Genomic DNA, 18,756 nt, shown 5'->3' with positions numbered 1-18,756 from the left:
AAATGGAAATTTGTCTCGACAGTCTGCGCGACTACTCAAGTTTTCGTAAATCTCCATAAGGAGAAACTGCTTCCAATGTTTATACAGATATCTAAGGAAATTTGTATAAAGCCACCCACCAAAGTACGCTTGCCGTACTGTTACAGAAGCGAGATAGGAAGGGTAGGATGTAAATACACATAAGGAAAGGATGTGACGGAGGATGAATGTCAGAAGTTTTATACGCGTTTGCATTGGGACTATTTGCCCCGCGTGAATGGTCGACGCCGGAAGTAAGCCGACTATGTTGTAGGAAGTCACGCAGGGAATTTCAGACGCAAACACCACTATCTTCTCATCCTCTTCTTCCTCTTCAGCCTTATATTACTCCCGGTATCCACCACTTTCCCAGATTCTCTCTATTAAATTAATATCCCTCAGACACTTTATTTGTCGAGATATTTGTGCTACTTTTCCGGTATCCCTTATTACAGAGCTTGCGGCTAAATTATTTTCCAATTGTGGAAAATATATGTTTTCATTTCTCCTGTTCGAGGTAAATAGACTTTAACAGCAACTGAAACCGTAAAAATGATTTACTTTTAAATGTTAACAAAGAAAACGTAGTAGATATTTTCTCCAGTAATAAATCGTTAAAAGAAAATACTAATTTTAAAAACTATTAAATTTTATTTGTTCTCTTTATCGCTTTGGTTTTATTGTAAATTATCTAATTTATAAAAATATCTGAGATTTTATTAAAGTGCCGTTTTGGAGTGTACTTTCCAAGCAAGTACTCTATAAATAATTCAGAATTTCCCAGTAATAGCTCCAGTAAGAAGTAATTAGTGGACTCGTGTGTCCTAGTAATTAATACCCTCCGGTAAACGAACTGAAGCACAAGATCAAGACGATTTTCGAGCCCCTCAAACGAAGAATAGAGCTCTCCTTGATACTACACACCCTCGTCCCAAATACCACCGCAATTATCTCTCTCTCGACATAGAAAGGAAACAAAGCATCACGGAATCGTATTTCGGAGGGTTTAGTCAACGTGGCGCAAACCGATAAGAAACTCCTGGCAGCTCTGCTGTGCCTACCAGGGGGTGTCCGATAATACAGTCGCCCATTTCGTCTATGCAGAGACATTTCGCACAATATACATATCTCTGGGTTACATCTGTGTGACTACCGTAAGAGTATTAAAATCGCGAGAGTACACAGACACACATCTAGATATTTATATAGACATTTGTCTGTGTGTGGAGAGTATAGTTGGGTTTGACAGGACGAGAAAGGAGAAAGCGAGCTTTCGATTGTTAGAGGGTGTTAGGGGTAGCATATTGTCCGATCCTCGGTACAAGTAGGGTCGCCACCCTTATCTTTAACGTACAGTATTCCAATCGAAGTTTGTCCATGTGGTTATACATATATACACAACTCTCACTGAAAATTTTCTCTCTTTTTATCACTCACTCGCCTATTCTTTTTATCTTCACCCCATACTCTTGGAATCATCAACCCCTAGTCCAGTGTGTGTGTGTGTGTGTGTGTGTGTGTGTGTGTGTGTGTGTGTGTGTGTGTGTGTGTGTGTGTGTGTGTGTGTGTGTGTGTGTGTGTGTGTGTGTGTGTGTGTGTGTGTTCACATGTGTATATGTATATGTATAACTAGGAGAATACTTCACCGGTAGACTGGCAAACACAAGCTCTAAACGAGTCGTTCGTCTCTAATGAATGGGGTTAATGAATGTCCCGAGTGTCGAGACGCTCTGGGAACTTAATCGAATGGAATCGAACGGGTACAATGCTGGAAGCTCTGTACTGATGTGTTAGTACATGCGAATATATAAAATAAAATAAAATTGAAATTTTGCTTATGAATAATATAAACACTCGCTACTGAATTTATGGCAGTTTTTATCTTTGTCAATTTTATTTACAATGATGTGTGAAGAGTATTTATTTTAACGTTTGGTTCTCTCGATGAATTCCACTTGATTGTTTGAAATGAAAAATATCGATAGAGTACGTTGGTATTTTTTTAAATTTAACAAGTCAACTGTTGATGATATATAAAAATTGTAGATTGTTGTCATTGTATAGGTTGCAACTTAATGGATGTGAAATTTAATCACTTTAATTAATCTCGAAGGTACATGGGTGTTTTAATTTATATTCCGTACGAAAAAATACCTTTCAGTTGATTTAGTTGATGAGAACTAATATTATGACAAGAAATTTATTTTTAATTCTTTAACATTATTGGATTATTTTTTATTTTCAGACCGTATATAAATAATGGATAAAGAATAGAATAATATTGAAAAATGTAAATTAAAAAAGAAGTGTATCTCATATAATCTTTGAGAATATAGATGAGAGCGTTATTGAAGTTTACGTAATGGACTTTTAATGTTGTGTGCATCAGAAAATCGATTTACTGATCGTCTAACATTTTTCTTTGAATGAGTTCTTTGACCTTGGAATATATTTACATAATATTCAGGCGAGACCTATCAACGTCTGCTTTGTAATACAAAGCTTTGGATGGATAGATAGAAATTTGCGCTGAGAAGATTCGGTATATGAGTAATTCTCATTTCTGGGTACAATAATTGAGAAAAAATTTCAGAATTTATTGATTTTATTGCTTACTTGTTTTTTTCGATAAAATTCCTGCGATAACTTGAATAATTTATTTGCTATAAGTTAAAATTGTTTAAAAAATATCAAACAATTAAATTGAAATAATATACAATCAAATAGTTTTAAACAAAACTTATCAGAAAGTAAACATGTTTATTGAACGCAATGTACTAAGCAAATGAAGTACGTAATGGAAACTTTGTATGCATACGAGAGTTATGTACCTGTCGATGATGTTGTTGTACGGATGAATCATGCTTTACTAATATTTCGCTATTTATCTATTGCTCTCCTTTCAGTGGAATATAATTTCTATTAGCTCTCGTCCTCTGTGTGCATGTATAGTTTGTCCGATGCAACGTACCTAATTACCTAGCAATGATATAAATCAATAGAAGTTGCAATGGAGATAGAGCAATGAAGGGAGCGGAACCGACAAAGCGAGAGACACAGCTCCAAACAATCCAAGTTATACCGTACATACAGCTGCATATACACATATCATATTGTGGCTATTATATACGTTTATATATATTATGTAGGCGGAATCATTGAATATCATTTTGTGAGCAAAACTTTGATGAGCGATAGTTTGCACCAGTAAACACAAGGGGGCACTAGCGAGTAACAATTCTACCGATTACTTTGTTCTCTTTTTTGGTGAAATAAAATACAAAGGTTTACTGTGTAATTAATAGCCTTTTTCAGTATTTGTTTAAACGGATTTATTTTTTAAATTTTGTTGTATGCTTTTAATTGGATATCGGTAACGTTAAAAAAAAAAAAAAATCTATACATATATGAATAATTATTTTCCTAAATTTGAATTAAGAATTCCGGTAAAAATTTAAGATTATTTAATTATTTAATTATTTTTACACTGATAGAAGGATTTGTTTATATTCAATAAGCTTTATTAACTGTTAATAAACGATTTTTTAACATTATAAAATTTAATAAATATTTATTAATGGTTAATGAATATTTTGTTAACTATTAATAAATGTATTTTCCTCCCAAATAAATATTTATTGAATGTAAAATAATATTTATTAAAATTTAATAAATTAAATAATTGTCTTCAAATATAATTAAATAATTAATATTTAATAAATCCTTCTATCAGTGTACTTGATTAAAATTGAAGTGACTTATTTAAAAAATTTCACTTTTTTTATATCATAAAAATTCTAGAGTAAAAAATTTTAATTAAAATAAATTAATTATTAATATTTAATGATAAAAGTAATGCAAACAAAAATAATTTTCCACTAAAATAAATGAGACTTTCATTAACTTGAAATTGTGGGTTTTAGAATAGGGATGGCAGATATTAATTGAAGATAGAAATGTCCAGCTAATTTTGTGGCATACTGTATAAGTATAGAAGTAATTCTTGGCGGTTTGTACATTATGAAGGATAAGTAGTTTGAGACTTAGTAAAAGGGACAGAGGGAAAAACAAGCGCTTTGATTTCATCCCCGAGATGAGAACGAAAGAGAGGGAGAGGGAGAGAGAGAGCATCGGTAGCTGTAGCTGTGCACTCTTATTTCGCCTCGGGGCGATTTTCTCAGTGAGGCGTGCGCGATTAAATGGCATTCCGTATATAACGTCACCGGGGAAAACTTTGACGCGCGCTCGTTCGCACCGTCGGGCAAGGAGTGTACAACATCAGCTCCGTGCACCACACGTTTCAGCAAATAAAGAGAGACGAAAGAATATATAATATACATATACAAGTACATTTATAAGTATACATACACATCGAGTTCATCTGTACTTTCATATACACATAAACACAATCCGTTAACACTGGAACTCAACTCGACGTTCTCGATCCGTCGCTTTCTACAAAATTCACTCGACCCTCGTTAATGCTACGTTAACGCTGAATCTCATGTCGAATAATAATGCGCATTATACCTTGCTTATGGACCTATATATATATTTTCATGAAAATACGCTAATTCTGCATATAAGGAATAAAATAATGAGTCGAATTATTAAAATGAAACTCCAAAAAAATTATAACTACTTATTTTTACAATATATTGTGCAGTACATTTTAATATATTAAAAATATTTATAAAAAGTTTGTATTGCACTAAATCAGTTATTGAAGTGTATCAAATTAATCTCGATTAAATTATCTTGACAATAGTATGCCAAATATTTTGATTCCGTGAATTAATAAGACTATAATAATAAAAATAATTGCCGAAATGAGGCGAAAAAAATTTTTCGACCGTAAAGCACTGAAAATTTTTATCCAAATGATTTTGATCTACTGATAAAAAATTTTGAACTAAAAATATATTTTTTAAAGAAATTGATTTTTTTTAGTCAAAAAAATAATTTGTGAACAAAATAAAATTTACATAAATTGAACTAAAAATAATTTGCTGACTCAAGAAAATTTTTTTTTTTTTTTAAATAGTATTCTTGATTTAAGACTTTTTTTCATGAGTCAAGTTAACTTTTTTATCAGTGTATCTATTATCAATAATTATAAGCGTATAATTTAAATTATTCATTACACTGGTTGCACACACATATATTTATGCCAGAATAAATAAATAAATAAAGTTGATCTATTGAAATGTATGCCTGTCATTAAAAATTATACCGAAGAGTATAATAATTACAAACCGGAAAATCGCAACTCGACGATAACCACAGAAGAGAGGAGAGGCAACCACTTCACTCGTGGTGCCACAAATTCCAGGTGGTCGTCAGCGAAATTCTGCGGCTAATTATCGTGCGTTTGAAATGTTCTGTAGTGGATGTGTTATTACAGTATACGCAGACGCGTTTACTCGGATCAGTCTATACATACATGTATATGCATATTATATATCGTAGACATACCGTGGATAGTACATCTAACCAATGGGAATTATTACTAGAATTCATGATTGAACGGAGATCGATATTAATTACAGAATTTAATGACCCAACTGATTGAGAGCTATACAGAACGTTGCGTCTCGAGGATCTTGTTAGTCTCGCATCGAAGGTCAATTTCTCTCTCTGCTCGGGTGTATATTCCCTTGCAGCCTTAGTTTAGCTCGTGTACTCGTCAATCTACATCCACTTGATCATTTGCTCTCATCAAAATTCACACACACGCGGGAGCTGTACACAATTGAGGCGGAAATTTAAATGTCTCAGCCACAGAGTAAATGTAAGCGATTAGGCGCCATCAATTTTTCTTTGTATAAATTGATTAAAGAGACTGAAAGTTGTTAATCAACGCGTTGATTTATTCATTTGGTCTGATTACTCGTCCAATTAGAATTGATTAATTCACGGTGTTAATTGTCTTTGAAATTGAAAGAAAAGAATTAGAAGCCAGCGACAAAGAAGAAGAAGAAGTAAAAGTATAAGAAGCGAAGGCAAGAGTTTTACTCTGTTAGTTTTCTTATTTTCTATTTTCTCTTCAGTCTATGAAATGGAGTAGTACAGTCAACAATCGTCGATTTAATTTGTCTAGCTCTTATGTATTTCTTCGGCTGTCTTACGAGTGTCGTCTGCAATGATATAGATGGAAGTATATAGACACTATAAATGTATATAGTTTGTATAAACTGAAGAGTGGATATTATTCTTGAATATTACACCGCTTGTTCCTTTTCTTGTGAACAAAAGTTTTAGTTATATATAGCTAGAGAAATAACGGTGGTGATAGACGTAGACAAGGAAGCAGTTGTTCTCCTCTTTGAATCAATGACTATCGACTAATGAGAAAAGTTTAAATAATTAATGAAACACGAACGAAGGGCTCCGACTGTCCGACGCGCCGGCTGATCGATATGTATGTCGTGAGTGTCCTTTGTATTTTTGACCTCAAGAAGTCGATAGTCCCGTGGTTATATACACTAGTCTAAAAATAAATAAAAATTTTCAAAGGAAAGTAGATATCAGTGTCTACATATGTTTCCGCTTTGTGATTTATATTTTATTTCCTTTACAATTTTTTTTATCATTTTTTATTATTTTTTATTGCTTTGTTTTGAGGTATCCGTTTAAAACAGCCTCTAGGTACTCATAAAACTTGTACTTTATTTATTTTTGTCATTATATTAATTGGATACAATTAATCGCGAGTAATAAAGGCTTAATAAAATAAAATCAACATAATTTGGATGGAATATTCGTATTAAAATAAGGTAACTGTCATCACAAATAATTACAGTTTGTAATAATATTCATAGATTAAAATTTGCATAATTACTTTCAAATTTGATTGTATCGATAATTTATTAAACATATTTACAATTACATTTAACAAGATCAACAAATTTTGCTCAAAATAATTACATATTCTCATTTATATGGTTATTATTTAAATAGCGGAACATTTTCACAGGCCAACAACTGAATAAATTTAAAACATAATAAATTTTTCGTAAAACCGATGAGACAAATACCGTTTTATACATAGCCGATGAAATAAAATCGAAGAACAAAAGAGAAACGAAAGCAGAAGTTGAAGCAAAAAACTTGAGAGTCAAAAAGTTTAAGAAATAACATCTTAAAGTTTAGTGAATTTATCGAGTACTTCGTTAAGTTCATTGAAACAATAAATTTATGTAAATTTTAGTTTTCGTGAGCTCGCGACTCTTTATACACTTGGTACTCGGTGGTTCAACTTTATACCTTTATCCTTATGTAAAACTTAAACTTTTGGCACACAGAGTCTATTTAACAAAATTCATTTATGATAAAATTACCCAGTCTAATTGTCAGTACTAGTTAAACTAAACTTGTTTAATTTATAATCCTTTTATTTTATTAAATTACTAAAAATTCAAACTGCGCGATCTAATCCTACAGGGAATCGGGGTCCATTTTTTCGATTAGTATCGAAAATTTTGATGCTAGATTTCACAGTAAAAAATTTTGCGTCATTGCGTCAAAAAACTTTAACATATAAATTTTTAACACAAAATTTTTTGACACAATGACGCAAAATGATAAAACTTTATACAATTCTCAAATGCTTTGCAATCATTCTGTTACTCATACCAATAAAACTATTGCATGAATTTTATTACCCGTATCAGATCGCCAGTCATTAGGCTACTAATTCGTCCGATTCTCCGTCGTAAAAAAAAAAAAAAAAAAAAAAAAAGAAGGAATAAGAAAAAAGAATAAAACACGCGGCAATTATGCCCCGATCACTAAAGGGAATACTCGACATTTGGTGATATTTCATTAAATTTAATTAAGTTAATTGTAACCCAAATGAATCCTAATTAAACTCTTGTTTTTCTCACTCCTTCTCAATCACATTCATTAATTCCCAACTATTTTCGGATTCTCGGGAAAATCATTCTCAGTAATCATTCTCAGTAATTTAAACTAAATCGTGTCTGGGAGATTTTTGGCGAGCGGAGATACAGCGACAGACTATTAGACAAAACACGTCCAACTGTCCACAGCATCAGGAGCAGAGTAGAGGGTGTTAAATGAGAAAGAGGATACCGTTGAGGGTTATACCACCAGAGTACACACTCAATAGCTCATCGGTGTAGAGTAGTACTGGCAATACACCAGCTACAGACGTAAGAGAGAAAGGGTGAGTGGAAAGGAGAGCGAAAGAGAGGGTAGATCGGTACGAATTGTCACCAAGGGATCGGGATCGCACGTCTATTTTAATTAAATTCTGGCATTCGTAAACCCCGTGGTGCTTACTCGGGCGCGCGCGTTGCTCTTGCACGATTGAAAATCCATGATCGTCCGATAAATTAATGCGACAGCCACTGTATTTTTATTTTGTATGTATAAAACATCCCTTTATGCACATATTTTTTCTGGTTTTTTTTTTTTTTTTTTTTTTTTTAGCTCTTGGTGCTTCTTTTGTGGATCCTCCTCTGTATAGTAGTTTGGCTGTTTGTGTCTCTGTTGCAGTCATTAATCGCGATGCGATGCTTTTTGATTGCGCCTCTTGTTGCCAGCTGGTTCACACCCAACCGCAACCTTTTACTCTCGCGCCACGTGGACGCTCAAACGTATGACTAAAAAATACATAAAGTGAATATAAAAAATATATACGACTGTATGCTTTCCATACGACCGTACTGTTGGTTAAATTCACTTCCGATGGTTTGATATAAAATTTATACATTTACTGAAAAAAAAAAAAAATTATTAATGCCAGAAAATTATTTTCTAAAGTTCAAAAATTTTTTTCCTCGTTAGTATTTAGGCTGCATTCGAAAATGCTCTATCTCTAGATACATAATTGAAAAATGACCTTTTATTTAGTGAAATATTGACTTTTTTCAAAATATAAACTCACTTTGACATTACACTCGTCGAGACTTGTCATTTGAGTACCCACATCAATTTTTCATATATTTATATATATTATGTATATGTATATATGACAAATATATAAAAAATGCATGTGGGTACTCAAATGAAAGCTCTTGATTAGTGTAACATCGGGATGAGCTTATATCTTTAAGAACGTCAATATTTAAGAAAGTACAGTGCATTTTAACAAAACTCATTATTTAAAAAAGCAAAATTTTATTTATTTATAGTTCACAAGTCTCGGCAGTCACTCCGTGACTGCAAGGTTGCTAGTTATTATTATTACTATCTATTTTTTTTTCTGAAAAGTATAAATTGATTTTATATTTTTAATTAATGAGTCGGCAGGTGAAATGAAATTATTGAATCAGAATTTCTAAATGAAATAAATGTTGACAGAAGTAAAATAAATTACCTGGTTAAATTGATAAGGTATACAATGCAGACATGACAAACCTAGAGAGACTTATGTGGGACTAGGGTTATCCACTAGTCCAGTAGCAGGTAATAGCAGTAGGAGTTGCGGCTACAGTAGCAGGGAAGCCACGTACGCACGATTTCCGGAAATTCGTCATTTATCCGTTCATCCCCCATCCAAACTGCCCCTGGGAGCGGACTATTCCGCGGGCCGCCGAGTGAGACCGAAACATTGAAAGAGGGTAGTTTTAGATATATCTATACAAATATCCCGACGCCTGCGCTAGAAGTGATATCGTCGAAACCACACGCTGGGCGACGTTTCAGTTGCGTCTCGACACCGACGTCGACGACCTCACGCAGTCTATCTGCATCCCTACGCTTTAATACTCACGTTGCCTCACCACGTGTCAGCTGAGTTTTTTAATAAATTTTCTAGGGACTTTATTAATATTTTTTTTTTTTAATTATGGATTGATTTCACTTCTCGCAGGGGAAAGATGTTATGCGCGGTCCCTCGGATTTGTTTATTATTTTTAAATGCCATTCTTTAAGTGCAAATAATTTGAAAGTGAAAGGTGAGATCCTTTACTGGATCGGGCAATGAAGGATGTGACAATGCAGTGGAGTCCTGTTAAAATTTTTAGGCTTGGAATTTTTTTCCTTCTTGTTATTGTTGGGTGTAGTGACGGGTATCTCAATATTTTTATCAGTCAGTCTCAAGTTATGAAATTATTGGGTAAGTTTTCATTAATAATTAATACTATCCAATAAATTATTGAATTAATTATGAGACAAAATATTAAAAAAAAAAAAAAAATTTAATATTTGCCTTAGTTTGGATCAATTTATCATCGGATTTATGATCAAAAAGTAATTGAATAAACTTTTAATTGAATTTAAATGTAACTGAATAAATCATCGGTGAATATATTTGATGAAAATTAATAATTGGGCATTTGTCATGTAATGAAATTCCATAAATGTCCTTTGAATAAATTAATGAGCATAAACAATTCAGTAGTATCATTTTGTTGGATCACTTCCAAAAGTTTGTTTGAATAAAACAGTTTAATTAATGACAATTAAACCTGATGATTATTTTCATTAATAATTTAAAAATCGGGACTTTTAATTTTAACATCAAGCTGAGCAAACTTTGAATATTAAATTAAATCTGGAACTCTTGTTTGTTCATTCGTCTGCTTGTTTTATTAATTTATTGTTTACCAAGGTAAAAGGCCAATTCCAGGTCCGACCTCGAGCCTATGTAGATAAAACTTTTTTTTTTAATTTGCACAGAACGGCAAGTCGAAAATAATGAAAGTCTATTTTTTTAGCTGACAGTTTTTGCTCACATTTTATTTTACGTTTCAACACAATTTAATGAAATGTCACTGGCAATTGACGTAAAAATAAAAATGTCATTTTATTTAGAGTTACAAATTGCTGAATTTTATTTTCAAAAATTTTTTTATTACACACGTAATAAGTCAAAATTATTATGGTCAACTAATGAACAATTTTTTCCGACTGACCGGTGGAATAATAAGAGGACGTATGGTGCGGGGAAACGATTTAACGTTCCATTTGAAATAACCAATCGAGTAATATATATTTATGTAGGCGAAAACTTTATTTCCAATATATTCAACCACTAGAATTACCACAACGAACAAATGTATGCTTCACTGGTATCTACTTCCGCCGCAGTGCGAAAAAAAAATTTTTTTGTTCACAAATTTTTATCCCAACAATTTCATAAAAAATGTCAAAGTACTGATAATTTTATTTTAATGTGTAAAAGCTCTTTTAACTTTGGATAAAAATAAACATAAATTCATATTAACATGAAAAATTATTTTAATATAAAAGTAATTTTTAGTATGTGTATAAAAGTTGAGCTGGAACAATATGTAGCAGCTATTGAAGCATTTACGAATATAGGAAAATGAGCTAAAAAGTTAATAAAATTATGAAACAAGAAAAACACAGCGGCGTTGTTGGAACAGAGTACTTTACTGTCGGAAGTGGTACAGAGTACAACAACGTATATATAAGTAACGCGTGTGATATCAGCAAAACAACCAAGAGTTACTCGACTATATGATACAATAATAATAATTATAATAATGAAATGTACATAGATACACATCCATATGCATTTAAGTGTAATACAGTGTATACAGAAGTACGTATATATTACTTTACGAGGTAATAATTCATAGTTAAATGTATGTAGGTACACACTGGGCGGAGACTTTAAGCGACGAGAGCTATTCATTAAATGAAAACAAAATATCGTTATTGAAATAGCACGTGCCTCGACACACCCTAAACTAAACTCATCTTTTTGTTATTACTTTTTTTTTTTTTTTTTTTTTTTCTGGCACAGTATTTTTGCCACAAACATAAAAGCATACCGCGAATTAAATCCATCAAAGTAATGAAATATTTTAGTGAGAAAAAAAATTCAAATTTCATTAGAGATATAAATATTATTGTTGCTATTTTTATTAAAAACGATTTACACTTTTTTCTCTTTCGTCTTCTATCGGACAAACGGAAGTATCTCTATCACACTTTTACAATAAATAAAATTTTTAAAACGCATTTAAATGGAAATTTTTAAAAAAAGTGCTTCGCTCTTCGATGAATAATTTAATTTTCTTTAAATTCTTACTAATACACGTTTGAAAATTAATTATCAATTGTTCTTAGACTTAAAATTGTACGAGACTTTAGTTGGGGAAAGGAAGGGGATATAAAAATTTTTTTCGCATTATATTTGGTTGGTGTGTTTCTGAGTTATCGACGCGAATGAAATAGTTTTGCGGGTGATACTTTAGAAGGATTCATCGAAGCTATTAAAGAGTAGAAAGCCACTCAATTTCCGGATTGGATGGAGCTAACAGGTTACAAGTTAAAGAGCAGAGATGAAATTTCAAACAAAAGTTTTGTACAACTCGCGTTTCGTGTCTCCTACAAGCGCGACCAATTCAACTCTCTTGAGTATTTCAAGTAGAGAAAGAAAACTAAAGACTAAGAGTTTTACTGATTTCTTTTTTTTTTAATTTAATATTTATTTTATTTATTTTTTGTCTTTTGAGCTTGGAAAAATTATTTGAAATCTGTTCTTAGATGAAAAAAATTTTCAAAATTCGTAATTAATTAAATGAAAATTGAACATAAACTAATTCTCAACCGGATAATGTTTTCACTGTGATTATAATAAAAAATTTTAATATTTTTAAGTAACTGACTACTTAGTAATCTGGCAGGTATGCCCTTAGTTTAATTTAAAGAAAGTCATTCGTCCGGAGAACGTCTCGTTACTAAACTCCGTAGCAGGTCAAAATCGCAGAGACCGAGCGGAGTTTTAGAGAGTACATATATAGAATGCGAAGCACTGAGCCTGGTGGAGTCTCTCTTGGAAGTCACTTAACTTAGATTGCACTGGTGAAATGACTTTACTTCCATGGAAAGTTCTTTCTCCATAGATCGTCAGACACGTTGGCATAGAATGGATCTGCCATGTATACGTACCCGCAGCTCACAGAGCAGAGACGAATAATAATAACTGCAATAATAAAAAAATTTAAAGTGAAGCTTCTACGATGTAGCGCCGCAATGTAAATAATATTAGTTATAGCGTATAGCAGTCTATATAGGATTTAAAATGGTTCTTGAGTAAAAATTGCTTCTTTTCAGCGGATTAATTGGAACTATTCAAAAAGAAATTGCAGCCAAGTGTCCCTTGAGTTTTTTCTCAACTTTAACCTCTTCAACTCTTTGCTCTCGTAATATTATTAAAATTTATTATTCTATTATCATTATAATAACTTTTTGCTTTTATATTTTATTATATTTTGTAATAACCAGCTTTAGTCTGGCTATTAATTAGTTTTGTGATTAAAAAATCTTGATTATTATTAACAGCAAAGATATATATATATATATATATATATATATATATATATATATATATATATATATATATATATATATATATATTTTACCGGAACAATAAACCGTTTGAAATTTCGTAATTGCATTTCGCGGTTTGTTCGATGAATGATGTGGTAATCCTAATTCTAAAACCAATTAGCAACACCACAATTATTGTGAGTGCTTTAGTATGGGTTATCATCCAGATAAATTAATATTGATATTACCGAATACTCATTTTATAGGTCAACGTTCTTGAAATTCATTTGAATTAAAGGGCCGAGTATCCTTTTATAAATATCATGCATAATTTTCTTTTCTCGTTCAATAAATTGATAATTTAATTTTTTTAATTATAAAATTTTTATTATTTTTAAATAAAAATATTTCTACAAGCGTAAAATCAAAAAATCTAATCTTTGTACAGATTTCTATGGATATTAGCTTAAAAAAGTAATCAAACTGGAAGATTTTAATTTTTTCTAGCGTATATACTAGGGTGATTCAAAAAAAAAGAATATTTTTTTTTTCGTTTGGTACTCTGAAAAATAGGTTCCTAGACACCTCTAAGAAAGCCTCTCCAAGCATGAGTTCTTAATTGTAACGGGAAGGTCCTCCTTCTTACAGTTTTCTATTTTTTCTTATTATCAGATAGAAAAATTTATATCTCGCTTCCAACTACTTGAAAAAATATCTTGTTCCTTAGATTTTGTAGGAAATTGAATGCTCTACAAAAAGGTCTCTTACGATTTTTCGTAAACCCAACCGTTTGAAAGATATTAACGGTTAAAGTTTGATTATTTTTGGGAAAATTTTTTATTTCTTATGAATTTTATAACTCAATGAAAAAAATCATTATGAATGATGAAACTCATAGTTTTGTAGGAAATTTACTGCTCTATAAAAATGGTCTCTTATGATTTTTCGATCAAGTTGAGCGTTTACGAGATATTCATCGTCAAACATCAATGCATATCAATTTTTCTAGTTTTTGATCAATAATTCGAAAAATTTCAATTTATTCTGTGAGTTTCAAGGAAATTTAGACAAATTTGAGTTTTTATTATAAAAGCAACTCCTATAGATGTTTTCTGTTCAAAAATTCATTTGAAAGTTTTTATTCTAATAATATTTTTTTAATTTTATCTTTAATAATTTAAAATCTTAATCGCGTTGTCATTTATTATTATGAAATTTGTTCAGTGCGTATTTTTAAATTGTTTTTCACAAAATATACATAAAATTTTCGTTCGAGGGGATTTTTGTTTTGAATTCCATTTCTTCTTCTGTTTGTCTTCTGAAACTAACGCCATCTATGTTTTTACTCTCAACTATCTTCAGTATCTACCCATTTAATACCGTATTTTCAGTGTTCCTAAAACTGATCATCTTGAATACGTAATAAAATAATTCATTTTAAATAAGTCTTATAATCATCACATAAATTTATTTATCATCAATTAACCTACAATGAATAAAGAAATACGTTTTATCGGAATACCTCTACAAAGAATTTCGGAACGTAAGTTACCAAAAGTGAAAGAGGTTATGCGTGTGTTTTTCTACCAACTTAAAATTTTAAAGTATTCAATCAAACAAAGTGCTAAAAATTTAGTTGACCAAGTTATTGAACTGTGGAGAAAAATCAGATTCCAACTAGTGGAGCTCCTAATGCAGTCAAAAATTTCTTCGCTATCACAGTCAATGGTTAAAATTACAAAAAAATTTCGATAAAAAGAATTCAGCGCAAAACCAAAAGGAAATGAAATTTCAGACTGATCTTGAACAATTATTCGACATTGTGAGCGAAAAATCCTTAAAAGTGCTTGATGATAATATTAGAAAGTTGTATTTGGATCAAAAATTCGGTACCCATAAAGAGATTCTTTCTAATAATGTACCTGTATCAAACTTAACCACAACTATGATGGGAATAGATGAGAGTAGTAAGTATCTGAGATATTTAATTATTATAAAGTCAGGTAGTAGTGTAACTTTTCATAGATGACTAGATGACATTTGACTAGACAATTTTTGGAGTCCTTTCTTAATTATTTGTCATCAAAATGAATAAATTCTATACATTTTCTTCGTTTAATTTATAAAACAGATCTTATTCCAGACTTAGATCAACCGTCTACCAGTCATGCGATTGTTCCAAGTGAAAAATCAGAGTCGTTCTCTACGTATACATTAAGTGGAGTTACAAATTTTGGATCTGATTCAGAGTATGAACCTCCAATTCCGACAAAACGAGCAAAACTTGATGTCTTAACTCCTGAAGTCATTTTTGGACTCGACCGAGCTAATGTCAGCAGTAGAAATGCGATGTTTATTATTGCTCCGGTTTTACTAGCAGTAGGTATTAAAATTGAAGATACAACGCTCAGTTATAGTTCAATTCAACGAGCTCGTATCCTTCAAAGAGAAGACATTGCTAAAGGACTTAATGACAACTTTAAGACACACGATAAATACGTTGTGCATTGGGACGGAAAAATGCTGAATGACCTTGTTGGATCAAAATCTGTGGAACGGCTACCAGTTATTTTAACTGCATTTGGTACCGAACAATTACTTGGGGTTCCAAAAATGAATTCTGGGACGGCAGACAATCAAACATCAGCCATTTTATCGACATTGAGTGAATGGGGTATTACTAATTATGTTAAGGCGATGTGTTTTGACACGACGGCAGTTAATACAGGTAACTTATCAATGATAATTTAATCTAAAAAATATTTAATTATTAACGTTCTAGTTTAATTTTTATTGCTTACTGAATTTCACTTTTGAAATTATTGAGAATTATTTACTCATTTGGATTTTAAATATAATCTACAATTTGTTGAAAATATTAAATTTAACGATAGTTATCTATTTTCTTTATACAGGAATTCATAACGGTACATGTAAGGCAATTGAAAAGACTTTGGGAAGAGAGTTAATCTGGTTACCATGTCGTCACCACATTTTTGAGATCATATTGAGAAGTGCATTTGAAGTATATTGGCCTGTGTCATCTGGGCCAAACGTACCAATGTTCGGAAGATTTAAAAAATCATGGGATGAAATAAATAAAACTAATTATAAATCTGGAATTGAAGATACTGTTGTTGCTGATATCATTTTGGACAAAAAAATGAAATATCTAGTTTAATTGCACAATCCTTACAGGTATGATTTAACTGCGATTTTAAGAAAAAAATTTTCTTTGTTTCTGACAAATTTTTAAATTGTTTTTGATAGTTACTACAACCCCGAGATGACTATAAAGAATTGTTGGAATTGTCGTTGATTTTCCTTGGAGAAATGCCTCAAGAAGAAATTTTTTCAAACGTCCTGGTGCAATTCATCATGCTAGGTGGATGGCGAAGGCAATTTACAGTTTAAAAATGTTTCTATTCAGAAATGAATTTAAACTTTCTAATAAAGAATTGGACGGTCTTCGGCAAATTTGTATATTTATAGTTACACTGTATTTAAAAGCTTGGTTTTCATCAACTTCTGCAACAACTGCTGCTAATCATGACTTGCAGTTTTTGAAAAATTTATTCGAGTACAAAAATATCAATTCATTGATTTCTTCAGCAACTTGTGAAAAAATGATTTTGCATTTATGGTATTTAAGTGATGAACTTGCCATTTTATCATTATTTGACGATACCGTTTCATTGGAAGTAAAAAAATATTGTTGGAGCTGTTAATACTCGTAACGGTACAGATTCTAAAGCTAAAAAATTTATAATTGATAAAAACGATTTGAATTCATTAACGCAAAAAGTCTGAGTGACTTTGTTTCTAAAAAGTCTTTAAATCTCTTTAAAATCTTTGATTTACCATATGACTTCCTTGATAAAGATATTGAATCGTGGCCTACTAATGACAGTTACATTGAAAATAAAGAATACTTTAACCAATTGAAAGTTGTTAATGATTCAGCAGAACGAGCTGTTGCATTAGTTAGTGAGTATAATCAATGCTTGACAAAAAATGAAGAGCAATTCCAATACTTATTGCAAATTATCAAAGAACATCGAAAAAACTACCCAAACTGCAATAGAGGAAATTATTTACAGTAAAAGTGTACCGTTATGTTGAAAATATTGAAAATTATATGGCAGTTGATAATTAAATAAATAAATTCTTCGATAAAAAAGTGAAACACATGTGAAACGAAAAAAAAAATATTCTTTTTTTTTGAATCACCCTAGTATATACAGAGAGGAAAAAAATCGACTGAGTGCTGAGTGTTAGCCAACAGCACTTGGTAATAGTTGAATTGATTTTTGATTTGCTTTGGTGCAAATCCTGACAACTAGACCCCGTCGTTATTTGCTCTGTCTGGGTGGACATTCCAGGTTCAAGAGTTTCTCTGATGATGACTACAGATCGACTGTACTAGACTAGACGTCGAGCCTCGCACCATCATATCAGTAGTATGTAAACATTGTCGAAACAGTATCAAGTGAAAGAGAATTCCCAACATCACTTTAAAGCTAAATCAAAACTAACAATCGTTGAACTATAGTTTACATCTAAACAGATCCTCGCTCTAAAATTCTTTCTATAGAAAAAAAAAAATTAACTCGATTTGAGCAGAAAAATTTTTCCTGATTTAAGTAAATTTTTCTTCAAAATTATTTACTTGGTTCAAGAATTTTTCTTTTGATTATAGTTAATTTTTTTTTAGTGCACATAAAAAAAAATTTTTGGCGCCAGGAAAATTTTAAGGAAAACAAAAATTATTTTGGAGCAAGAAATTTTTTTCAAGGAACTTTAACTTCATTTAAGAAGTTTTTAATCTTCTTTAATATTTTTTTGAGCCGAGAAAATTTACACTCCAATCAAGAATATTTTTTTTCAGTGTGTATAAATGCAAAGATTGAGAAACTGAAGGACCAGTCAAAAATATCTGGATTTCATAAGCAAATAATAAATAATTTATAGTTTCCAACAAAAAGGCTTGAGATTTACGATGAGATATAAATGACGTTGAAATAGAGGTCGTAAATTAATGATCCATAGTTGTGTCCTGGTGTCAATCCCATGACGAATGCCCGATCAATTTATTACCGGTGGATTATGCGGAAATATAGGAGTCACGAGACATAACTGGATAGGAAAGCAGACATTCGTTGTGTACAGTGAATATAATATATGTTCAGTTATCTGCATCTGTATGCATATATATGAAGGTAAATTTGTACGTATTTGTATGTAAAGAGGTAGACGATGGATGAGCAGGATAACCGACAGCAATGGGCTCTGGACAAATGTCCAGGAGGCCATAAACCACACCGGTTTACGTTATCACCCGACCGGATCTCCCCAGTCGATGAACTACTGCAATTTGGCTAACTCACCACCTCCGACGCGTGTTTGTCGGTTAAATTGATGGTCTCCCGTTACACTTTTTCATCTAAAATTTTTATTTTATTTCGA

General features: G+C 31.4%; 2 protein-coding genes across 3 annotated transcripts in view; both read left to right on the top strand.

Annotated features, from left to right (window-relative positions):
* Positions 1–18,756, top strand: part of LOC141529394 (tyrosine-protein kinase Dnt) — a 144,410-nt gene that overhangs the window by 68,808 nt on the left and 56,846 nt on the right. Inside the window, exon 2 of one of the 2 annotated variants that reach the window (XM_074245897.1) lies at positions 9,857–10,102. The exons of the other annotated variant lie outside the window; for it this stretch is intronic. Within the exon in view, the coding sequence (XP_074101998.1) occupies positions 9,967–10,102 (136 nt within the window). The 5' untranslated portion in view covers positions 9,857–9,966. The remainder of the gene's footprint in view (positions 1–9,856; positions 10,103–18,756) is intronic. 2 annotated transcript variants of the gene reach the window in all.
* LOC141529339 (uncharacterized) lies at positions 15,020–18,672 on the top strand. The gene is made up of 3 exons (XM_074245839.1): positions 15,020–16,018; positions 16,206–16,423; positions 18,544–18,672. Exons 1-3 carry the CDS (start codon positions 15,640–15,642, stop codon positions 18,670–18,672), a joined length of 726 nt encoding a protein of 241 aa, XP_074101940.1. The 5' UTR covers positions 15,020–15,639.

The sequence above is a fragment of the Cotesia typhae genome, unplaced genomic scaffold (genome assembly GCF_013202065.1).
Source record: "Cotesia typhae breed Kobodo isofemale line unplaced genomic scaffold, CoteBio_Ctyphae contig_48, whole genome shotgun sequence".
NCBI lineage: Eukaryota > Metazoa > Arthropoda > Insecta > Hymenoptera > Braconidae > Cotesia > Cotesia typhae.
This window is presented reverse-complemented; position numbering and strand designations above follow the sequence as displayed.

Excerpts from the sequence above, each read along its gene's own strand:
- LOC141529339 (XM_074245839.1), top strand. The coding sequence starts at position 15,640 with ATGTTTATTATTGCTCCGGTTTTACTAGCAGTAGGTATTAAAATTGAA. Across the intron at positions 16,019-16,205 it reads CACGACGGCAGTTAATACAG|GAATTCATAACGGTACATGT; the intron begins GTAACTTATCAA and ends TTCTTTATACAG. Across the intron at positions 16,424-18,543 it reads AATCTGGAATTGAAGATACT|ACGATGGATGAGCAGGATAA; the intron begins GTTGTTGCTGAT and ends GTAAAGAGGTAG.